The sequence below is a fragment of the Crinia signifera genome, chromosome 6 (genome assembly GCF_055691185.1).
Source record: "Crinia signifera chromosome 6, ASM5569118v1, whole genome shotgun sequence".
In the NCBI taxonomy this organism is placed as follows: Eukaryota; Metazoa; Chordata; class Amphibia; order Anura; family Myobatrachidae; genus Crinia; species Crinia signifera.
Window position 1 is genome coordinate 255,024,615 of NC_139222.1, and position 25,818 is coordinate 255,050,432.

The window sequence follows — 25,818 nt, forward strand, 5'->3', positions numbered from 1 at the left end:
TTAGCTCCGAGTTGGTACATTTTATAAAATGATAAATATAACCTGGTTGGTTGCTATGGACAACTTCACCTCTGGTCCAGTTCTCCAATCTTTTCATTGCTTAATGCAGTACATCAACCCAGCAGTCAGTGTAAATATTTATATCCTTGTAAACTGAACTTGTTTGGAGGTATGTGCATTTAGGGGGAAATTTACTAATATGAAAAACCGAGTTTTTCGTATTAGTATTTTCCCTACGACTGCATACGACTGTTTCAGTCGTATGCAAAGTCGTGTTCCGGAGGGTCATTTACAAAGCAGTCATATACGACTGCTTTGTAACCCACCGATGTCGTAGGAATTCGTATTAGCGGCCGTATATACGGCTGCTAATACGAATTATTTGTAGCAGTCTGCACGGATCAGTCAGATCCGTGCAGGCTGCAAGGTGTAAAAAAATAAAAAAATAAAAATAAATGGGAAAAAAACGGCGTGGGGTCCCCCCCACAGCCAAAACCAGCACCAGGCTAACGGAGCCTGGAGCCGGTAATTAAAAATCAGGGAACCCGACAAATAGGGGTTCCCCGATTTTTAACAACCAGCCCCAGGCTCCTGCTCTGGGGCTGGTTCCCAAAATACGGGGGACAAAATGACTAGGGGTCCCCCGTATTTTAAGAACCAGTCCCAGGCAAAACCAGCCAGCAGGGTAATGCCACAGCCGGGGGGAGACTTTTTATGCAAGTCCCCCCGGCCAAAGCATTATTCCCTACTGACCAGTCAGCCTGACCAGGGGCCCTGGGGGAGTGGGGACCCCCCCAATAAAGGGGTCCCCCCCCTCCAGGACTTACCTGACCAGGCTGAAGCCTGGTACTGTCCCCGATGCCCCTGGGCGGTGGGCATCGGGCTGATAATGGTGTAAAATAAAGAATAAACTATTGTTTTTTACTGTGGCACTACAAGTGCCAGCAAGCCTCCCCAGCAAGCTGGGACTTGGAGAACCACAAGTCCCAGCCTGCTGGGCATTAAAGGGCCCGCTGGGTCTTGTAGTGCCACAGTAAAAAAAATAGTTAAATAAAACACACTGACACCCATTTTAAATAAAAGTTTAATACACACATTACATACATACTGATACTTACCTTTCTTGATCCCGTAGGTAGCCCTGGTCCTGATGTCCTGTGTCGTCCTCCAGGTCCATGTCGGCGGTCCGTGTCGTCCTCCAGGTCCATGGCGGTGTCCGGGTCCGAAGAAATCCATGTTGGAGCTGTGGAAGGAAATCCTACTCACCTGGTCCTGCACTGAAGAAGTCTTCTCTTGATCCGACGTAATCCAGGTAATGTTGAAGCTGTCGCCGGTCCCCACTGTCTCCGCTGTCTCTGCATCGCACTGAGGAGAGATGCTGAGATGTTTCATATTCGGCGCCTCTCCTCAGACTGAATTCTATTGGCCGCCTAGCAGGCCAATCAGGAGCCGAGAAAGTCGGCTCCTGATTGGCCGCTAGGCGGCCAATAGAATTCAGTCTGAGGAGAGGCGCCGAATATGAAACATCTCAGCATCTCTCCTCAGCACGATGCAGAGACAGCGGGGACCTGCGACAGCTTCAACATTACCTGGATTACGTCGGATCAAGAGAAGACTTCTTCAGCGCAGGACCAGGTGAGTAGGATTTCCTTCCACAGCTCCAACATGGATTTCTTCGGACCCGGACACCGCCATGGACCTGGAGGACGACACGGACCGTCGACATGGACCTGGAGGACGACGCAGACAGCCGACATGGACCTGGAGGATGACACAGGACATCAGGACCAGGGCTACCTACGGGATCAAGAAAGGTAAGTATCAGTATGTATGTAATGTGTGTATTAAACTTTTATTTAAAATGGGTGTCAGTGTGTTTTATTTAACTATTTTTTTACTGTGGCACTACAAGACCCAGCGGGCCCTTTAATGCCCAGCAGGCTGGGACTTGTGGTTCTCCAAGTCCCAGCTTGCTGGGGAGGCTTGCTGGCACTTGTAGTGCCACAGTAAAAAACAATAGTTTATTCTTTATTTTACACCATTATCAGCCCGATGCCCACCGCCCAGGGGCATCGGGGACAGTACCAGGCTTCAGCCTGGTCAGGTAAGTCCTGGAGGGGGGGGACCCCTTTATTGGGGGGGTCCCCACTCCCCCAGGGCCCCTGGCCAGGCTGACTGGTCAGTAGGGAATAATGCTTTGGCCGGGGGGACTTGCATAAAAAGTCTCCCCCCGGCTGTGGCATTACTCTGCTGGCTGGTTTTGCCTGGGACTGGTTCTTAAAATACGGGGGACCCCTAGTCATTTTGTCACCCATATTTTGGGAACCAGCCCCAGAGCAGGAGCCTGGGGCTGGTTGTTAAAAATCGGGGAACCCCTATTTGTCGGGTTCCCTGATTTTTAATTACCGGCTCCAGGCTCCGTCAGCCTGGTACTGGTTTCGGCTGTGGGGGGGACCCCACGCTGGGTTTTTTTTTTTTTTTTTTACACTGCAGCCTGCACGGATCTGACTGATCCGTGCAGGCTTAAAGCAAATAGAACAGGAAAATGGTGTTCTATTTTCCTGTCGTATTTGCGTGGGTGTTTTACACCACTTAGCAGCCGTATTATCAGTACGGCTGCTTAGTAAATCAGGAACCACCATTCTTTTGAATGGTGATTCCTGTCGTATCCTATCGATGGTGTAGACATTCGTATTTGTAAATACAAATACGAATGTTCCATCTTTAGGACTACGAATTGTTGTATTTTTGGGATTGTAAATCCCGAAAATACAAATTCGTAAAAAAAAGGTGTATTTCTCCCTACGAATACACCTTTTTTCTACGAATCCATTTTGGTAAATGTCCCCCATAGTGTGAAGGATGATGGTGAGAGGGTTCTGTTACTATGCCCTGAAATATTAATGTCCTTAAACCCCTGAATTTCATATTTAGCATCTATCTATATATTACTTATGTGCAGGGCTGTGGCTTCCCAGGTAAAGTATGATGATTCTCCTTCACAGATACATCTGGCCTGCTCCTTCTGTTGGACGGTTAAGAAATCCTCGGAATCAGACAGCGATACCACCACCTGTAATAGTGCCACAGTCATAGAAACAAGAGGCAGGAATTAATAGTCTATGCTTAGAAAATGCTTCTTTTTTTTTTTTGGGGGGGGGGGGGGGGCGAAACTGGACAAGAGGGCCAACATTTTTTATTTAAAGTTGATACAGGTTGAGTATCCGTTATCCAAATATCCGTTATCCAAATTATTCCGAAATGTTCTTTTTTTTTTTTTTGCTAAAACCTGCTGGGTACAAAAACTGGAACTACTGGGGAAATTATATGTAACTGGCACTACTGGGGACAGGATATGTGACTGCCACTACTGGGGACAGGATATGTTACTGGCACTATGTACAGTATGTGCAAGAAAATGATTGCTTGTCATTCAAATTCAGTGTCTGAGATAGTACACAAACTTTGTTTCATGTCTTAAAACCTGGTTACATGCACAAATAAATATATTTGTGTGTATTTCATGTGTTTGATGTACTTATACAACATAAATTCAAGATATTTCAAGATACCTCATTTAAATATAATTTTTTTCTAAAATACAGAATAATCCGAAATGCTTCTGGCCCGGAGCATTTCGGATAAGGGATACTCAACCTGTAGAAGCTTAATGGAAGATATTTGAAATGTTTTATGTATAAGTTGGTCATACTAGATGTGGCAAGCCTCTATACTTCCATCTACCATGATTTTGGTTCGAGTGCTTTCAAGCACTTTCTGGTACAAAGGAGCACATTTAACATCAAATAAATAGAGGCTATCATGAACTTTTTGGAGTTGGTTTTGTGTAACAAATTTTTTCTTTATGACAGGCAGTATTATCTGAAAGCTCATGGCTGTGCGATGGGTTCTAGCACAGCCCTGAGCTATGCAAATATTGTAACGTATGCCATTGAAAATTAAGTATTTTACAGTAAGCCGGAGGTCATGCAAAACCTGTTATTTTTGGGTAGCTATATAGATGATTTATTCATATTGTGGTCTTCCTCTGGTTGCATTCAAATTGATTAGTGATAACCATAAATTACAATATCACATAGTCCCATCAAATGTATGTATTCTTTAAGTACAGTGGAAATCAATTTTTTAGATGTGACTGTATCCATCTCTGATAATACCATTGGTACCACAATATACATAAAACCCGCTGACCGCAATCAGCCATTATCCATGACAAGTTGTCATCCACTTAGTTTGGGTCTTCCGTATTCACAAATGATACAGTTATTAAGAATCAACATTGATCATGAAAAGGCCATATCTCAAATTGATGCCTTAATTAAAAAAATTTGAGTAACGAGGTTGCCCATCAGGTACCTTGGAGTCAGCCAAACAAAAAGCATTGGGTTTAGAACGTTCTGATTTGTTTACTAGGAAAGAACGCAAAAATGTCGGTGAAAGACTTCCATGGGTCAATAAATTTAATGATTTATCACCACAAATCAATTCTATTTCCAACAAACATTGGCCTATTATATCCTCTAAATCACAATTACCCTTTACTAAGGAAACTTTAATGCCATGTTATTCAAGGGGCAAAAATCTCAAGGATTGGTTGGTTAAAACAGACCTCTCACAGTTAAAACCCACTACTTCCAAGACCCATGCTGCCTCCTCTTGTTTTTTAAAATCTAATATAAGTGGCTGTATGCACTGTGGCTGCGTGACATGCCAGTTCATGATAGCTGGCAATTATTTTCACCACCCCCATACGGGAAAACATATTCCTATTCTTCACAGAGTTTCAGATAGCATTACAGAGACCCTGCGCCCCAGCCGCTACCACAGAAAAGACACGCTGACAGATGCTAGAGGTGCAGGAAGACCTCTAACGGCTTTCTCCTTTGTGGCAGTGGCCATCTTTGGAGGGGTACAGGGTCTCTATTGCTGTCAGAGACTGTGTACCTCCGCAGCAGACGGGCGGTCAGAAGCTGAAGAAGGGCACACAATAAACACATCCATTTCATCCTGGGAAACTCACATTTAGCTCTCCCTGGGCAACAAGCATGTAATCTCTCCTGGCTATGAGCATGGAACCCCTGTCCACCAGCATGTAACCCCTATGGCAACGAGCATGTAATCCCCTTAGCAAAAAACATATGATCCCCCTTAGCATCAAGCATGTAATCCACTCTGGCTACAAGCATGGAACCTCTGGCAACAAGCAGATAATCCCCTATGGCAATGGGCGTGTAACAAGAATGTAATGCCCCGTGGCAACAAGCATGGCATCCACTCTGGCTACGAGCATGGAAGCCCTGGCAACAAGCAGTGGGGGCGTTATATGTGTATGCAGTACTAGTGGGAGCATTATGTGTGTAAGCGGCACTAGTTGGGGCATTATGTGTAATGGGCATTAGTGGGGGCATTATATGTGTAAAGCAGTGGCACTACCAAGGGGGCATTATATGTGTAAGTGGCACTACTGGGACCATTATGTGTGTAATGGGGCACTGCTGGGGGGCATAATATGTGTAAGCAACACTACAGGGGGCATTATGTGTGTAAGTAGCACTACAGAGTGCATTATGTGTAAGTGTTACTAAAGTGCCATGGGGGGGTGCAAAATTTTTAATTACACCATTGTGTGTAAAGCGTTACCCTGAAGCATTATGGCATGTGACATAAAAGTGAATTAAGGATTATGGTGTGTAGTATGTGTGTGCAATGGTGTGTGGCATAAAGTTACTTAAGCATAATGGTATATGGCATGATATCTACTAGGCATTACGGTGTGGGTCAAGAAAGAAAGATGACTGGGTGGGGTTGGGGTGCCAAAACATACCGTTGCTCCCGTCACCTAGCTAATCCTCTGTGTACACATCTTGCAGTTTTATCTGCTTCATTTCACATTAATGTGCACACAGAACGGGCTTAACAATGTCAAAGTCTTTGGAACTGCTGATTCTGTGTATTTTGTGGGTGTATATTGTTTTTAATATTACTGGGGGAAATTTAATAGGAGGAGAGATTCAGAAAGTGAGAGATTTTTTTTTAAAGCGGCAATCATTTACACTGCAAAATCAAAATGGTTTTGCAGTGTAAATGATTTCCGCTTTAAAAAATAAAAACTCTGGAGATTTCTTACCAAATCTCTCACTTTCTGAATCTCTCATCCTATTAAATTTCACCCACAGTGTCTTCCCAAAATGTAATCATATATCCACTAGAGATGTGTGCAGACCACTACATTGTGGTCCTAAATTAATTTCATTTTGGAAAAACCACCTTCTGTTTTAGATTTGCATCTGAATTTCTTAAAAATTAAAAAAATTATAAAAACAACTAAAAGTTGGATGCCAATGTAGAAGAACTACAGCCCACACCATCTCCTTACACTCTCCTGTGTTAAATAGCACCTTGGATTACTGTACTTGCAATCCAAAACACACAAACGCGATCCAAGTTGGAACTTGGGGCCTTATTCAGGTTTGCTAGGTAAGCTGCGAACACTGCAGCTTACCGACCACCTGAGACGCTGCTCCGCCGAATACCCACCCCGCCGAATACCCGCCCACCCATCATCGTCGATTCCCCTCCTTAACATGCAAGGGGATGTGTAACGATAACACTTCCCTCGTAAGCCTACGCTACCGGAGAAATTATTCGATGGTCGACAACCATCGATAGATTTCTCCTTCCTTCACAAATAGAAGTCAGTGAAAACTGGCTTTTTTTTGCGTGCGTCTGGATGAAGATGGATGAGCGTCTGACATCCTTTGACATCAGCTGCCTATCCACGGCAGACATCGACCCGCCCGCCTACCTAAGGGAACAACCAGCGTTTTCATGGGGACACCCATAAATCATTTGGCGTTCCCATGGCCGATCCCTGTACCTGCCACTGTCTGCCGCGTCCCTCCTTCCCCACAATGAACGGCCTCAGTGAGTGTGTGACTGAAATCACAGCCTAGGGAATCAATCAGACTAACCCCCTTTGTATCTTGTACACTGCATTTCCTATTCACTCACTGTAATCACTGAAGTACACCCAAGATGGGTCTTTGAAAGAAGCATAGTGGGATGTGTGGCACAATATGTGTCTACTGTACTTTCATTTTTGACATCTGCAGTTGGCAGACTTGGCTGAACATTATCTTGCTGTTTATGTACTTACCAGCACACAGCTCTCCACATAGTTAAAGACCATGGCTTTGATTGTAAACGTCTCTCCTTGTACCACAGAGTAGGGTAAGATCAGGTCGATGATGTATGGTTGGAAGGTGGTGAGTCCAACATCCTTTATCTCAGTAATTCCAGACTTCCCCAGGCAGATTGCATCAGTTACCCACTTAGTGATAGTATCTGGGGTAGTCAGGTTCAGCTCTGTGTATCCCTCTGGGCTGTCAGACAAGATTTAGTCTTGTGTTTAAAAGTAATAGAGTTAAATTACTAAACAATCCTATATAATAATAGAACCGGAGGCCACTAGACATCGTCCAATGGAGAAATTCAAGTGTTGCTCTGTTAGGGTGTGAACAGCCACTGACATTACTGTTGTGTTATATTGATGGGCTGGTAACTAGAAAATGATTAATATTGAGCTTAGGGGGTGATTTGGTATCATTCAGAAGGGGCTGAATTCAATGTATTGGTGACCGCGCATGTGCCAATATTTGTATATGCAGCCCCCCTGTGCAAACACCTCTGGCGAGTATCACACTTGAAAAGGCATTTGCACAGGTAGGGGAGGGAGGGGTGGCAACAAGGGAATTCCATGATGTGCGTTCCCCTGGGAACACAGATGAGATGATGCCTGCTATGACACCAGCACCCACCCTCTCTTCTGCGGATTTCGACGGAAATAAAAGAGTTTAGACTGACTTTTATTTCCAAAGGAGAGAGAAGTCATTTGATGGTCACCAATAATGACAGAGGAGCAACCACAGGATGCTCTGGGTGGCTGTAATAGCTTGCAGTGTGGATGTCTACAGCATGCCCGGGACACTTCAGATGGGATTGCATACTGGCTGCAGCAGGGGTGGATTAGGACTAAAAATGGCTAATGGAAATTTCTATAAGTGGCCTCCTATGGGTGGCACCAAGTCAACAATTGGTGGAGCCAGCATAACAGTAGGTGGGATTACTATTACTATCACTAGAGACATCAAGCCGGCAGGGGGTGGTCGTTGGGGGGGGGGGGGGGGGTGTCCTCCTGCGATATAGTAGAAATAGACTGTGCTGCACAGGCTATTTGTACTTGCGATAACAACTGAACAGCTCATACTTTCAAGACCACCTACTGGAGCTGCTGCACAGGTGTAGTCATTACTGACTGACACATTTTCAAACATGTGCTGTACATGAACTGTTGGTAGATCTCGAGGACCGGTTTGGCCACACCTGGTCTACAACAACAAATACAATATGAAGGCTATACTGTACATTGTATGATAGCTAGAACAGAGAAATACATACCCCACAGAAACTAAATCAAATAACCAGGTGTCTTGGAAGTGTCCCCTTGTGCGAGGCTTCTTCATCTCTTCACCCTTTTCTGGAAAATTGAAAGACATAGAGAGAGGTCAAAGGAAGAAGGAGACAAGTGACAGGGAAGGAAAGAAACAAATTAATAAAGCTCTGTAACATTAATACCCATTTTTCACCAAAATCCCAGGTCCGACCAGGTATTGGGAACACAGTTCCAAGCCAGGTCGGATCCGGGATTTTGGTCCATTTACACTGCGGTGCCGACCTGCAGTGTAAATGAGGGTGACGCTTGGAGATGGCATCCAGTGGCGTAACTACTAATTCTGCTCCCCCCTGCCGAAAATGCAGGGGGGCGCCCCCGCTAGGTTTAACAACAAATGCCCCCCCCCCCCCCAATGCGGCCGTTACCTTACCCAGTGGAGGGGAGCCGGGGTGCGGTGGAGGAGAGCCGGGGTGTGCGGAGGGTAGCCGGGGTGTGCGGAGGGGAGCCGGGGTGAGGAGTGGATGAGATGTTACCTTCTGTCACATCTGCGCCTGGTCCCCGCTCTCCCGTCTACTGCTGCTAATCAAAAGTGACACTTGGAAAATGGCTGCCTACAAATAGCAGACGAAAAAAACTGTCTGCAGTATGGGGGCAGCCATTTTCCGAGTGTCACTATTTATATTAGCAGCGCTGCAGCAGCAGTAGCCGGGACTCGGGAGAGATGGGACCCGGCACATGCGCTGGCGGCAGAAGGCAGTGAGTAATGTCCCGCAGCCCCCCAGGCGCCCACACCCGCTCAGCGCCTCCCCGCCACCACGGGGGCTGCGGAACAATAGTTACGCCACTGATGGCATCAACTCTAAGTGCTGGGACCACTGCCTTGCTTTCCATAACTGCCAATGTCACAGCAGTTTCTGTGGTGGGCATGTTGCACTTCTTAAGACATTCTGCTGCCTCCCTCAATGAAGGCCTGATTCAGCAAGGCTAGCTGCGCAGTGTACATTCGCTTGTCCAAAGGCCCAAACCCACTGCCAAATCCCCTCGTTACCATGCGAGGGGGTGTACGTGAACACATCCCCTCACATGCAGCCGAAGGGGAGAGAAATCATGCTGGGCATTCCCCTGCTCTGGGACGAAGTCAACCCATGCCCATCCCCCTCCCTTCCTTACCCGTGCAAGTGTGATACTCGACAAAGACTGCACATGCTAAGTTACGGGCATGAGCAGACCCCACACCATCAATACTGAATCCCCCACGGAGTTGCTTGTTCCTTCTGTGGCGAGATCAGGTGAGCATGTCAGCATAACAGTTTTCAGTTTCCTTGTTCTTATCCAGTGGTTATCCAGTGATTCTAGTACATTTACTCGTACATAAAGGCAAGTATCCAATTAGGTGCAATCCTTTTATGGATAGTAAATATGGCCTTGTAGCAAGCTTTCTTAACCGATGGTCATTATCGTGCTATTTACGGCAATAAAGACGATCGATGCTAGACAATTCTCATGTTATCTGGCATGCCAAGAGGGGCTGTATACATACTTAATTTCTACATACACATATTATACATACATACTTATGTTCCCTCTTCTTATTTTCTTTTTTTTTTTGGAATTTCAACTTTATTTTATTTTACATTTTTTAAAGACATACATCATATATTAGGTATTTGTCTCGCAACGTCTTTCTTTAACTTTTAGGTACATTCTCCCCTTTCATATCTTCCATCAACTGCTAAGAGATGAGGGCGTGTGTACATAATAAAACATAGGGTGAGGTCAACAGATAAGATTGTATTGTACAGGAAGGGGGAGGTTTTAAAGCCTCCCTTTTTCATCGCATGCTGTGCTACACCGTTTTCCGTTCACTGTGTTTAATTGGCTTCTCTATACTGCTCCCCCTCGTGTTGTGCTATTATTTTATATATATTAGTGTTTTAGTGCCTTCAACTGTGTCTATTTCTTTCTCTCTTATTTTTCCTTTAATAAACCTTAGTAGTGTGTCAGATCTTTAATTTATAATATGTTGTGTTATGTGATTTATATTAATGTGCTTCTTTATCTCTATTTTAATTATTTACCTTAATATATCTTTCTCGTGTATTAATTTGGCGTTGGGTGATTTAGTGTACTCTTATTTCCCTCCTTTTGTTCGGCAACCGTGGAGCACACCATGCGATTCACACATAATTTTCGACCTTCCTCTTCCCACTTCTACTACATACCAATTCAAGTGAGTATATCAGAACTATTTGGGCTCCCTAGGCTTATTAGGGTCTGATTATTGCACTTTTACTTTTTTTGTATTGGAATGTGACTTGAGCAGAGTCATAAGGCTTTTCCATTGACTTTATCGAAGTGTTACATAATCAGTGTACAACAGTTGCAAAGGGTGGTCATTTCCATTCCATTCTGGATGTTTTGGGAAACCTAGATCCTTTATTGATCTCCACCATGGGGGCATAAAAGGCTTTTTAGTTATTTCTTCATAGTGCAGATTGTTGTGGTCTTCACCTTTATTTGGGGACCAGATTATTTTCCCCTACCTTGCTGTTATTTGTGTTGTTGATGTTTATAATGGAACCTCTTATTCCAGGTGTTCTCGGGAAGTTCTGTCATATGTCTTGTGCTAGTAGGTTCCTACTAACTGGTAATAATGACCATGTTGTAGGGATGTTGTGGAGATTGGTAATAGAGGCATGTATTGAAGCAGCCTACTAGAATATATCTGGGATGCAGAGGATCATTTTGGGAAATCCAATTGGGTGGTGATTTGCTATGAAGGGTATAAACTTAATCAAATAATTATCTCCAAACAAGGCCATGGGTCTTTGAACCTGGCTGTGGAGGGAAACTAGTGCTGTTTGCTGGCCACTTTTGAAACAATGGGGCAGATGTATTAAGCCTTAACAAGAGATAAATACAAGCGTGATAAAGAGAGATAAACGTCCAGCCAATCAGCTCCTTACTGACTTTTTTCAAACACAGCCTGTAACACGACAGCAGGTGATTGGCTGGATGTTTATCTCTCCTTATCACCCTTGCATTTATCTCTTGTTCAGGCTTAATACATCTGCCCCTATGGCGGTTAGGCAGCAATTCCCTTTTGATATCGGCAAGTTAGTCTCATCCACAAGGGAGGACCTAGTTGCAAACTCATGGAAGGACAAGTACTAGGCCAATTAAGGGAGGCTGTTCACCCCAGTCCTGGTTGTGATACTGTAAGTGCCACATCAATCATTTAATTTACACAATTTGGCTTTTGCTGAGTCTGTGCAATAGTTTCTTGCCACCTTCCCTGATTCAGATATATTTGTTTAAATACTTTGGAGTGTAACCAAATTTCTGCTTATCATTGTGTTTGCATGGTCATTTGTTATTAGTTTAAGGTATAAGGTTTTAGAATGGAATAGTTAAACCACTGATTGTATTTCCGTTTAACTCTCCCAGTTTATATAAATGATATTAAGTACATAAAATGCCATTACCTTTAGTACTTTTATCCTTTTTGCGTTGCATTGAAGATCGTCCAGCAAATCCACTCGGAACACATTTCGGAGGTTTACGTATTCGTGTGTTGGTAATAATGTTTAGTTTGTACATCTTTAGAAAAAAATGGTAATAGTCAAATTAAATTCTGAAAAGACACCTACCTTGTATTTTCCACAAGAAAGAAAACTACAGTTTTAGTAGACCGACCCAGTTATTTTTATTCAATTTAGTATTTTGTTCAGTTAGCAATAATATAAAGATTTTTTTCTCCATGAATTCTGTGGCCCCATCTTTAATGGTCCAGTAATAAACAAATATTTTACTTAGGTGCCTTATACTGTATATATAATATACGCACAGCGATCAAAAAATAAAATAATAGGTGACCAGCGCTGACATGGACACAGTTGGAAGTGAACCGCAGCCCCTCGCATCGCTAGCTTCGCTCGCAATGCTTTGGGCATGGTGCCTCGCTTTGCTCGGCACACTATTTTATTCTCCAACCACGCCCTAGTGGATGGTAGGGCATGAAATACCGCCTGTCGGCACATGTCGACTCATAAAACAGTGAAATGACCCCATGTTGACCTTTTGCCTGTCGACCTTCCCCATGTTGACCTAATGACCCTGTCGACCTTATAAAAGTCGACCTAATGACCCGGTCGACCTAATGACCCTGTCAACCTAAGTCATGTTGACATAAATGCATGTCGACCTAGTGGTGTAGACCTAATGCTTGTAGACCTAAATGCTGTAGACCAGGCATGTCCAACGTTGGCCCTCCAGATGTTTTGAAACTACACATCCCAGCATGCTTTGACACAGTTTTGCTATTAGAGAATGCTAAAACTATTGCAAAGCATGCTGGGATGTGTAGTTTCAAAACATCTGGAGGGCCAAAGTTGGACATGCCTGCTGTAGACAATATGACCGTATCCCCTTTGCATGGACCTTGAACATTGAGGCCGCAGTTGGGAAGGTCTTTTTCATTTCACACGTGTACAGTATCTCCATGATGCATGTAAAGGCCAATTCAAAAGACTTTGGTACTAGTTAGAGACAAATACAGTAGCTGATAATAATAACAGGCATTTATGAAACATACAAGGATTTAAATATAGTTTTGACATACCTCAAACAAAGCGTAAGCGTCTAATTGCAGATCCCTATAATTTTGTATCGCAGTCTCATTTTCTTTGCAAAGATGCGCCACAGGATCCTCCAGTATGAATGAACTATACGCTCTTGAAAAAAAGAATTCATCCATATCCTCTGACTGTACACAAAATGACAACAGAAATACATTTGTTTATTTGATTATTAATTATTTGCAGAAGGCGATTAAAAATTGTCAGATTTTATTTTTACTCTCCCCATATGTATATGTTAAATTCCTGACGGACTGTACCAAGTGATCACGGCATGGCCCAACAAGGCAAGAAACTTGTCTTACTATTGCAAAAGCCAGTAACAGAAGTCTGAACCCAGTGCATTTGCAGAGCGGGTTCCAACGGAGAAGGCGGGGAGACCAATATCTCTTCCATGATGTCTCCAGTGACAGGAGACATAACGCATTCCAGATATGGATTTGTGTATTTCAGAGAAGCATTAATTCTCTCAGCTTTCTAAATAGCAATAATGTTCTCCCCCCATTGAAACCTATGGGGGCTGCACTAGCAAATAAAAAGAGTTGAAATCACTGATTTACTCTAGAGACAAAATATTTCACAATATTTTAGGCTTTCTCCAGCTAAAATACTATAGAAAAGCCTTTTATACATTTACTAAGCAGATCCCATAGTACAGTACTTCAATATTGACTTTATTAACTGAGAGCCATGTGCACATTAAAACTCAGATAAAATTTGAACCCACCCAATCTAAGTGCCACCCCATTCAAGATCAATGCATTGTTATTATCCACATAAACAAGATCCACGGCAAATTTATCAATAGAATATTGCAAGCTACTGTAGACCATAAAAATTAAATATCCCCTGGATTTAAAAGGGAAAAGGGGGGCTGCAGCAGATATGTACCAGGAGATGGCAATGTTCTAGGAGAGGGATCTCCTGTAATCTCCACCAGCAACTACTCAGTGAGCAGACCTTGTATGTGCAGTGGCATGACCGTGATCTTGGTTTGAACCAGGAAGTAATGTGATCACACGGACCGGCACCTATCGGAGATTATCTCTGTGATTTGAGAACAATTTAGTGATACATATTTTGTTTTTGAGATCGTATCCTATATAATAATAGCTTAACGCTGCTCCTCACCTCTGTGATGCATCGGCCACCACTGGAGGGCAGCACCTATGTGAGAAGTGACTGCCCCGTCTGTCCCCCATAATCCCACCCTGATGTCTATTATTTTGACGGACTTTTTAACTAGTAAAGAATAAATGTAAACTTACTAAAAGGTCTGTTACTGTTAAGAACTCATGAGGTGCATGGAGTAAGAAACCTTTATCCACAGATCGCACAGAGCACCAGGATCCAGACTCTGCTGTAACTTTTAGATGCACGTGTTCTCCAGGACGGACCTGAGCTTCAGAGAAACTGAGTTGGACCTGTGAAATATTGCATAATAAAATTAAAGTCAAATAGAAGATTTTTAAAGAAAAAACAGAAGTCAAATAAACCTGTATACTTCAACTTTATTTTCTCTTTTGATTCCTGTTTAATTGTATCCAATAAGATCTGTACTCCTTGTAGGTAGGATTACAGCAGAGTTGTGGATGGGTTTTGAGGGTCATACCTTTCCTGCAAATGCGGCTTCTCACAGCAGCCTGGAGAAATTAGTAATTTAACTGTGATCAACATAATAATGTCAGATGTGTTAATTCTGCTATGGAGTGTTTACTTTTAAAGTTATTGCCTCAGATCAGGATACCATTTGCATGTCAAAAGAGGAACCAGACAGTAGCTTCCATAAATTGACAGCCTCTAGACTACATCTCCACTTACATCTTCCATTATGTGCATGTCAGCACAAGATGACCTTTAAGTCAGGGTTGCCTACCTGACCCTCTCCTTCAGGTAGAAAATGCTCTGTTCCTGGACTTCCCTGGTAATGTATGATTGCCAGCACCTGTGGTGAAACACCTTTCTTATCAATTACCTAGCTCCCCACAGGTGCTGGCAATCATACATTACCAGGGAAGTCCAGGAGCAGAGCATTTTCTCCCTGAAGGAGAGGGTCAGGTAGGCAACCCTGCTTTAAGTTTAACTGCTCTTTGTTACACTGCAGCAGCCATACCCATACTTGCCTACCTGACCCTCTCCAGGAGGTACACAATGCTCTGTTCCTGGACTTCCCTGGTAATGTATGATTGCCATCACCTGAGAGGAGCTAGGTAATTGATAAGAAAGGTGTTTCACCACAGGTGATGGCAGTCCTACATTACCAGGGAAGTCCAGGAACAGAGCATTTTCTCGCTCATGGAGAGGGTCAGGTAGGCAAGTATGGCCATACCTCCCAACATGGCCCTCTCCAGGAGGGACACATTGCTCTGCTCCTGCACTTCCCTCTTAATGCATGATTGCCATCACCTGTGTTGAAACACCTTTCTTAACAATGAACCTGTTCAACACAGATTAAGGTAATACATTAAGAGGTTAGTCCAGGAGCAGAGCATTGTTTAGCTCCTGGAGAGGGTCATGTTGGGAGGTATGCAGCACTACTTTCATGTGGAATTTAAATTGAATCTTACTACACAAAATCACTTACAGTAAACTGATTTATTCTACAGCTTACCTATAGCAATTTAAATCAAGAACCACCAATAACATTAAATATTACTACATATAGCACATATACTATAAAAGGGTTACCATATTTTCCTTTTAAACCCTTCAGTGGTGTTATTTTTTTAGGGAGCGCTCCCCACTGGGCTTTTTTTTTGGGGGGGGGAGCGCTCCCTTAAATAACCCACCAATCTCTCCTGGGGCCTAGCAGCGCCGCTGATCACTGCATCACCCGCTGCCTGCCCCCGGGAACCCGGCTATGTGCAGAAAGGCCTTACAAGGTCACGTCACACACAGCCGGGGGGAAGGAGGTGGGGGCGGGCAGCGGCTGAAGCTGAGCTCAGCCCTCATCTCAGCGCTCAGCTTAGCTGTGCTGCCCGGCACTAGCTAGCATAGACCTTGGTAAATTTTCAGAGTTTGCCAGTCTGGGCACTGGAGCACAGCCCGGGACAATTCTCAGAAGTACCAGTGAAGGGGTTAAGCAGTGGAATAGCTACTGCCCCTGCTCCCCCCAGAATGACTTGGGGCACGGGATGCTTCTGTGCAGGGCAGGCATATTTAACATTTCAGTGCAGCAGCAGTCACCAGCTAATCAGAGCTCACATACCGGAAGCCGCGGTTAGAGATTGACTGCCGGGACACAAGCTCTGATTGGCTCATAAGTCGGCTCCATATTTGAAATGGCCTCCAGACTTAGCAAATGGGTGGGAGAAGTGTGCTACCAGGTCTCCTCCCCTCAGATAGCCATTGGAAGTGGCAGCAGCAGAGGCACGGTGAGTCTGCGGGCATTATATGTAAGCAGCATTAGTGGGGGCATTATGTTAAAGTGGCAAAAGTGGGGCATTTTGTGTTTAAGCTGCACTTCTGGGGGCATTGTGTGTAAGCAGCACCAGTGGGGGTATATATGTGTAAGCGGTACTAGTGGGGCATTATGTATACAAAGAGAATTACTGGGGGCAATATGTGTGGAAGCGGCACTGGTATTATGTGTGTAAATGGCACTATTATTATTTACTTATTAACAATTATTTATACAGTATAGTGCACCATTATATATATATAAATGGCTCTACTGGGGACATTATGGGCGGTATTCAATGAGCCTGATTCGCCAGGTTTTTATGGCGAATTTGTGCTGTTTGGCGAATTTTTGACTAAAACGGTGAATCACCCTATTCAATGACCACATGGCGAATACATTTGAAGGTTTTTTTCGCCATGATTCACCGAGTAGCAATCGCTATCTTTTTATGGAGAAGTGGAATGTGAACTTTTAAAATAAAGTGTTTTGTTTTTTACATTTGGTGTCAAAAAATCAGGAATTTTATTCTGAGGAGGGGCATGCTATTTTTATTCATGTGCTGTAAGCACATGAATATATATTTAATTTAAAAATATATATATATATATATATATTTTTTTTTACACAGCAGCCAGCAGGGGTCGCCGGAGACAAGCCGCTCATTAGATATTCATATATTCACTGCACCCGATCGTTATGATCGGGTGTAGTGAATATAGCGGTCCCCTGCTGGCACCCCCGGGGGGCAGCCTGTGCTGCCTGGCACCCGGGGAGCCCACCTCCCCCCCACACACGCTCTGGGGCAGGCAGAGAGACTTCCATCTCTCTGCCTGCCACCGTCCTCAGGCTCCCTCCCAGCGAGCCCCTGACTCCTTGAATACCGGAGCCGGCGAGGCTCCGGAACGTGGCGAATGTGCAGCGAATCCTAAAAAGGATTCGCTGCACCTCGCAGGTATTCACATTGAATACCGCCCTATGTGTAATTGGCACTATATGCCATGGTGAGTAGTGATTACTGCCTCTCCTAACTGTCCCCCCAACTTGCTCTTGCAGAACAATGCATCCTGTGGGTGGGACAGCGGGACATTATCCAATTAGTGGGACTGTTCCAATGTAGTTGGGCCGTATGAAGGTATGTTTAAGTATTTTGCGCCTTGTTTACTTGTTTTGTTTGCACTACTTCAGGTTATGTACTATTCCAGAGGAATGGACTGCAGCTTAGTTCAAAATACAAATGGGGAGCCACACCCACTGTCAGGGAGTCAGTTTGGAATGGCAGTTGGTGTTTGTCCCATATTTGAATTTTGAACTGTGCTGCAGCCCCTCCTGGTACTGTGTAAGGCAGAGCAAATCCATAGTGGCACCATATAACTAAAGTATAATGTAATTTATTGAACAATTCTCCTCTTCCATACAAATGTGCCAGTGCTATGTTGCATTCTGCTATTGTATATGTTTATTGTACTCACTTTGTTCTTGGAACAGTCTGAAACTCTGTATTCTGTTCTAGCTACAACATTTTCTCCATTGGCCAATACAGTGAAAATTAAGACTGCAAAAGTAGGGGCCAAATATCTATCTACATGGATATTTAGAATGAATGACCCGTGTATGGCTGTAAACAAAGTAAAAAACATTAATCAGACACAATCCTGCAGTTATTGACCAAACAGAAAACATCTCAGAGCAGAAATAGTGCTGTATAATCAGAGCCGGCCCTAGCCTAAATAACGCCCTAGGGAAGATTTTGGCTGGTGCCCCCTAGCACCACCACTCTTTCCGCCTCTGACCCTGCTCCCCTTTCCCAGCACCATCAACCCTCATAATAGCAGTCATCATTTTCCAATTCAAATTATGCCACGCAGTACTGCAACTTTATTCACATTATATCATGTGATGGTGTCCCTTATTCACGTTACATCACACAGTAGTACCCCTTTACCTTATATACATTACTCCTCACATTATTCACATTATACCCTTAGAAAAAAATCCTGAGAAAATATTGTATTTTAAGCACCTCCATGGCCACACTGCAACCCAGCACAAAGCAGTGTGTGCTGGGCAGAGAAGAAGAGCTGCAGCTGCTGCTGTAACTTAAGGGGAGGGGGCCTGGGGCCCCCACTGGGCCCTTCCATCAGACTTTGGCCTTGGTAATTTGTACCCCCTTTCCCTTTCTCTCGGCACCCTGATACCACACAGTAATGCCCCTTACACATGACACACATTATTAATGTCCTTGTAAACATAATGGCCCTTACACATTATGCCAACCTTTATTAATGCCCTTCATAAACATAATGACACACATGCCCCTTACACATATGCTGCACATTATTAATGCCCTTATACACATGACACACATAATGCCTGTTACACATATGTTGCACATTATTAATGAATTTATACATGACACACATAATACCCCTTACACATATGCAGAACACTGTTGCACAACCAAACCACCCACAGACAGCACTCGCACAGCTGACCTCTGCCTCTGCTTGGATACAGATGTTTCCTCATACATCTTGCCTCAATAGGCCATGCAGCTCCTGGCCAGTTCTGCTAACGTTGGGTGCCTTTTTTGCTGAAAATTCGTCTTATTTACATTGTTATGTGACCAGGACACACAAGGAGCTTCTGATGATTAAAATGATATGTGGCATGCCTATATTCTGTGTGCGGCTGTGGCTGTACCTGCATAAGGAATGCTATGTTACAGTGATTTCCATAAATACACTAGTTCAGGGGTTCCCAATCTTTTTTGATTCACGGCACCCTAGAGAATCAGAATTTTTTTCATGGCACCCCTAGGTCCAAAAAAATTTAATTAGATTGGGTTTATATGCGATTCTTAGTGGTAGTTATGTGGTAAAGGGCAGGATTTGCTTCTGTTTGTACACATTCTATGATTGGCAGCCACCAGCACTGGTTTTGCTCATAAATAATTAACCATTTATAATTTGAGTTGGTCCTGGACCACCAAGCCGCGGCACCCCTGCATGTGTCCTGAGGCACCCCAGGGAGCCACGGCACACAGTTTGGGAACCACTGCACTAGTTCATATGCAGATACAGCCTCACTCACACACAGAATATAGGCATGCTGCATATCATTTTAATCTGCCCCTGGGCATTCCAAATGCCCTAGGCAATTGCCTAGTTTGCCTATGCCTAGGGCCGGCTCTGTGTATAATTATGTAGCACATATACAGTTTATGTTAGGCGCTGTGGAACCCTTGTGGCAAAATATAAATGATAATCATAATAAATAATAAATATATGGGGAAGCTTTAAATGTAGTGATTTATTGTGAACAGGCATACATCAGTTTTAGTGTTAATTATAAACCAGAAACAGCTGTTAATTGACAGTGTTTATTGATAGAATAAACTAAGCAATAGATTGGGGGCCAATTCAGACCTGTTTGAATATGCAAATGTGCAAACGCCTCCAGCAAGTATCACACTTGCCGAGCCATTCCCTCAGTAAGGGGAGGGAAGAGGTGGGCAGGGAGTGGCAGAAGATTATCATCCAGCATTTTATGGTTGTCCCCATAAAAATACTACTGGGCATTCCCCTGCTAATGTAGGCATGGCGATCCCTGCTTGGGGCAGCTGACTGACATCAGCGCCCACCCCAGAATCTGAGTGGCCATCTGAAAGTAAGTACTGACTCACTTTTCAGACTGAAGGCTGGAAAAATCATTTGATAATTCAAACTGATATTACATGGCAATGCTACACTCTCTTCAACACACCAATTTCCACAATAGGGTATATACAATGCTTTCTGCGAGCTGTGACAGCGATCAGGGCTGCCTGCTTACTGTCACAGCTCGCAGGGTCAGTATTCAACTGACCCCGTGAACACGCCATTTCCTCCCTCTCTAGGTTTTAGGAGTGAGGGGGAAACAGTGTGTGCAGCTGCTTAAACAGTGAGACGAATGGCAAAATGTAGTGGGTTCCCTGCATTAGCCACGAGCCTTGCTGTTTGGGGGAATCCTCGCTGTCCTCCGACAGTTAGGATTTCCCTGCCGTAGGTTAAGCGGCTGACATGGGGGTTAAACAGTGAGGAACGCTTGTTTTCGGCGATCACTGCTGGTCACCCGCGAGACGCCTTCAGCCTGGCGGTGCGGTGGGTGACGGGTAAGTAACAGTAGTAGCGCACCCCCCCTCCCCGGGCAGTAATGAGAGCACCACAGCCGCGCCGCCCCCCCCCCCCCCTGGGAGTAGCGAGCGCACCGAGGCCCCCCCTCCCTGGAGTAGCGATCGCATCAACCACCACCCACTACCCCCCCCCCCCCCCCGGGCTACTTTGTGTTTGCTCCCGGGCCGGATTGTGATCAGTGAAGTCTTATGTAATGTACATAGGATATATGATACTCACTTGGGTGATTTACTTGCTCTTTAAGGTCTAATTTATGTTCTTTGTATGAACTGAATCCATATTTAGATATCACCTGGGGAGGCAAACAGAGAAAGTTATTAATTCCTAATACAAAACTAACATAATATAATAGTAGATAAGTTCAAAATATAAACCGCCAAAACACCGGGCTAATTCACTGTTGCTGCTGAGGAATGGACTCTCTGAATCTGGTGTGTGGAATCTGCTACCTGGACTTGATCTAACTCCTGTAAATTGCAAGGTGATGTTGCCAGAGATCAGATTTGTTATTGCAACTATAACCACAGACGTTCTTCTGGAATAAAATCTTGTAAATATGGAGGTCAAGGCAATTGTGTGAACTCTTCATTGCGTTCCCCAAACAATGGGCCTTATTTTGGTTCATTCTTTCTGACAAAATCCTTCTTAGATGGGCAAAACCATGTGCACTGCAGGTGGTGCAGATGTAACATGTGCAGAGAGAATTAGATTTGGGTGGGGTTTTACTTCAAAGTGAGATCTATATTGCAGTGTAAAAATAAAGCAGTCAGTATTTTCCCTGCACAGAAACAAAATTACTCACCCAAATCTAATTCTCTCTGCACATGTTACATCTGCCCCCCCTGCAGTGCACATGGTTTTGTCCATCTAAGACGGATTTTGTCAGAAAGAATGAACCAAAATAAGGCCCAATGTCTGAACAATCCATGCAGTGTGACAATAAACTGCTAAAAGAGGCCATTACATTCTAGAATACTGTTTCCATGAAAGGTCTGCAATGATGTATAAATAGTTGGTACACCATTTGGCCTAGATCAGGGCTGGCCAAACCGGTCCTCGAGATCTACCAGCAGTTAGTTCCTGTTTTCCAGACAACCTAGTTGGCACACAAGTGTACAGTAGTCATCATTACTAACTGTCACATTTCCAAACATGTGCTGCCTTAATTCCGGTACTTGTGTATTATAGCGGCGCCCATCGCATCGCTTACCATAAGGCATGCGATGGTATGCGATGCGACACGATATCGCACAATGTTGTACAATGTCATACAATTTAAAAATTGTATGACATTGTGTATGGCATACAATGCCATACAACGCGATGCGATTAAAAATTGTATAAGCACCCTAATGGGTGCTTACAATGTGAAATGCACCCCCACGCCACCCCCCCCACTATAAACGTGAACCCGAAGCGTGGCGAGCGCAGCGGTACGCGTCCTACGACCTTTTCATACCCCCACTATCCACGTCGGCGTGGAGTTGAGAATAGAAAGTGTGGTGAGCGCAGCGAGCCACCGAGCGGAAGCGGATCCCTTCACAGGTATCGGCGTCCCCTCACGGGCTTCACAGGTATCCGCATCCCCTCACGGAGCTCGCTACGCTCGCCACGCTTCGGGCTCGGTGGCTCGCTGCGCTCACCACACTTTCTATTCTCAACTCCACGGCGACGTGGATAGTGGGGGTATGAAAAGGTCGGAAGACGCCTACCACCGCCCCTCGCGGGCTCACTGCGCTCGCCACGCTTCAGTTTCACTTTTATAGTTTGGGGTGGGGTGGCGTGGGGGTGCATTTAACATTGTAAGCACCCATCAGGGTGCTTAAAAGCACCCTTTTGGGTGCTTATACAATGTTTCATCGCATAGGGGGCAAAAATCGCGTCGCATGCCATAGGGTGCATGACATGCGATGCGATTCGATAAAAACATTGCGCGATGTACATCGGGGGCGCCGCTATAATACACAAGTACCTTAATTCCTAACCATTATATTCTACCAATCCACAGGTGACCTGGAAAACATAAACTGTTGGTAGCCCTAGAGGACAAATTTGGACATCTCAGGCCTAGAGCATCAAGTATTCATCTCAGGCCTAGAGCATCAAGTATTCAATTATCTGACTCACATACATTTTACATAGTACAATGTTAAAGTAATATTTTGATCTTTGGTTAAATGCTTACACAAACCATAATTTCAATAGTTTTCTACTGCAAAAATGAAATACTTGAAGTTTAGGGACAAGTACATATATTGTATTGTGTTATATTAGTGCGATGTGATTTATTCTATTTAAATTATTGACTGTCCTGTTTGTATTTGTTATCACCACATACAGATGGAGCCCCAGTCATCCCTGCTCGGCTCTTGCGCACGCATGTCCCAGTCTCTCAGTGGCTGGGCACTGGGACCCTGTTTATCTACTTTTCAGGGAGACAGGCAGGGTTAGGGAGGGCGGGTCGGCGATGGGGACCGTCAGTGGTGGCGGAGGAGGCTGCAGACGGCAGTGGGGTGCTCCGTCACCACGGGAATCGCCAGCCCCTGCAAAGATGAGGGATTTGTGATATCTGAATGCACAGTTAGTTCTTGTGCTTTAACAAGGTTTATTTTTTATTTTTAGAGAGGGAGGAGGGCTTCCATCTCCATGAGAAGCTGAACCACCAGTCATGAACATAGGTCAAGCCTTTCCTTGCCATTTTCTGTTGTAAATAGCATGTTGCCAAGTTAGCTTTTCTCTGTACATTGTGAAAATAGTTTTGGGTTATTAATTATTATTATGTTTAGGTTGTTAGATTTTACACTCCCTCTATGACATTGTGCATCGGCCTGAGCAGACGATGTTGATGGACTTGCACGTCAGTGTTATGACTGGTGCCAGTAGCTTCAGCACTAGAAGTAGGAATTTTTTCCTGATCTTTTATTGTTTGTCCTCCATTCTGTATAGTGAAATGTGTGAAAAATAAAAATTAGACACCTTTCCCCCACGCACAAATGGGCAGGATGGAGGCAAAGTCAGATCCGCAAAGCTGTGTGCACTCATGCACTGCAGTAAATCAACTCCTCATTAATGTCTTAATGCTACTTTCTGGGGTTTCAGGTCCAGAAGATCTCTTTTAAGATGAGTACACTAAAGGTGTGTACACACATACAGATTTTCTGTCTGATCTATCTGGTGGGAACAGTGGCTTAACTATAAATTTTGCTCCCCCCTGCCAATATTTTTGTGGCACCCCCCCCCCGCCTTAGGCTCCTCTCCAGCCTGTTTTACCAGCGTGTGACGTTACCACATCACACGCATAACGGAGAAGCTGAAGCAGGATAGAGGAAGAGAGACCAGCAGACATTGCTGCTTCCCTTGGCTCCGACTCATCCCAGGCCGCCCTAGCACGCCCATCTGCCCGCCCGCCCATCCTGTACACAGTAGCCAATAGCTGGCTCTGTGTAAAGTCAATTGAATCAGTGGGGGGGGGGGGGGGGGTTGTTGTCTCTGCCGTGGCCACACCCGCACTACGGCAGACTCACCTCTGGTGCTCAGCCAGTGGGCAGTGGAAGGCAGCAGCATGTCAGTGCATCGAGCGGGTGCCGGTGCCCACACAGACCCCGCTGCCGCTTGCTCCCCCAAGCGGCAGCTGGGGCTGCTTTACAGTAGTTACACCACTGGGTGGGATCAAAAACCTGGGAACAACTGACAATCAAAAAATTGTTCCCAAACACTTGAAAACAGACAGTGATCAGTCAGACAAATTGATTAATCATTCTGATATAACAAATTTATCAAAGCATATATTTTTTTCTGTTTTCCTGCATTTGGGTGGACATTTTTGATTGTCATATGCTCCCATACATTTCCAGGTTTTTGTTCCCACCAGATAGATCAGACAGAAAATCTGTATGTGTGTACGCACCTTAAGTGTAAGATGGAAACTTTACATTATAACCATTTATGTTTGGATTCATTGGGGTCAATAGACTGATACAGGTCAACTTCATTTTAGTGTTTAAGACTATCAGGTTCTTATAGACAACTAAAAGTTGCATACAAAGTCAAGGTTGCAGGTGCACAAATCAAACTCCCAATATATTAATAATAAATATTGCAATAACATTTTGCATTTTTAGCGAGGTTAACATAACATAGTTGTGGCCATAAGTAACGGCTTGCCCACCGCGTCCAGGTGACCTCATTAGTCGGGAAAGTCCCTAACATTTTGGGTGGGTACAAATCTAGGGCACAGGGCACCCCAAAACGAAGCAGCCGAGTGACCCCAGGGCAACACAAGAGTGAAGAACATATATAGTGAAACAAAGTGAGTATAGGTTAGTGAAAGAGGCTGCTAAAAATAGCAGGGGTAAGTAAGTGAGAGGTAACAAAATGAGAGATAAAGTAGTGAGAGGTGAAGGTGACAAATGAGTTATGCAGCCCACACACGCGCCGATGCCGGCGGTGCGATGCTGTACGATGGGGTGCGCGCTCCCGCGGCACCTCATCGTACAGTACAAAAAGTATGTGCTGCACATACTTTTTGTACTAGCTTTTTCTAGCACAGCATCGCATGCACATCGTATGCACAAGGCATACGATGCGATGCTGTGTGTGCTAGTTAAACCCACAACGCACGCTGGAATCGGTGCGTGTGTGGGCTGCATTACATTGAAACAAAACACACAATAGATATCACATACCTAGTTATTTCTGCCCATTTGTTTAGCATGTTCTCTCCAGTTGCTGCATTCTCAGGATATTCCAGCCTGCACTTCTGCTTCCATACATTCAATGAAAGTCTGTGTGTTGCTAATTGCACACCTGTGACAACCCTATCTAGCTCAGAAACTCCTGATCAGCTATTAACCCCTTACCGCCGCAGCCTGTTTTTGCCTTCCTGACAGAGCCCTTTTTTTCAAATCTGACATGTATCACTTAAGTGGGGATAACTTTTTTTTGCTTTTACATATCCCTGTGATTTTGAGATTGTTTTCTCGTGACACATTGTACTTCAAGTTAGTGGTAAATTTTGGTCGATACAGTCTGTGTTTTTTTGTGAAAAACACCAAAATGTCGTAAAAAAATAGAAAATTTTGCAATTTGCAAAATCTTAAATTTTCTGCTTGTGAGACAAATAATCATACCACT

At 44.3% G+C, this 25,818-nt stretch overlaps 1 protein-coding gene across 1 annotated transcript in view; it reads right to left on the reverse strand.

The window, feature by feature from the left end:
* Nucleotides 1-25,818, reverse strand: part of LOC146009764 (alpha-2-macroglobulin-like) — a 78,089-nt gene that overhangs the window by 20,434 nt on the left and 31,837 nt on the right. Inside the window, exons 7-14 of the mRNA XM_083150224.1 lie at nt 20,905-20,977; nt 17,983-18,128; nt 14,379-14,534; nt 13,095-13,238; nt 11,959-12,073; nt 8,479-8,557; nt 7,178-7,403; nt 2,953-3,073 (exon numbers count right to left, since the gene is read on the reverse strand). Coding sequence (XP_083006350.1) covers nt 2,953-3,073; nt 7,178-7,403; nt 8,479-8,557; nt 11,959-12,073; nt 13,095-13,238; nt 14,379-14,534; nt 17,983-18,128; nt 20,905-20,977 — 1,060 coding nt within the window. The remainder of the gene's footprint in view (nt 1-2,952; nt 3,074-7,177; nt 7,404-8,478; nt 8,558-11,958; nt 12,074-13,094; nt 13,239-14,378; nt 14,535-17,982; nt 18,129-20,904; nt 20,978-25,818) is intronic.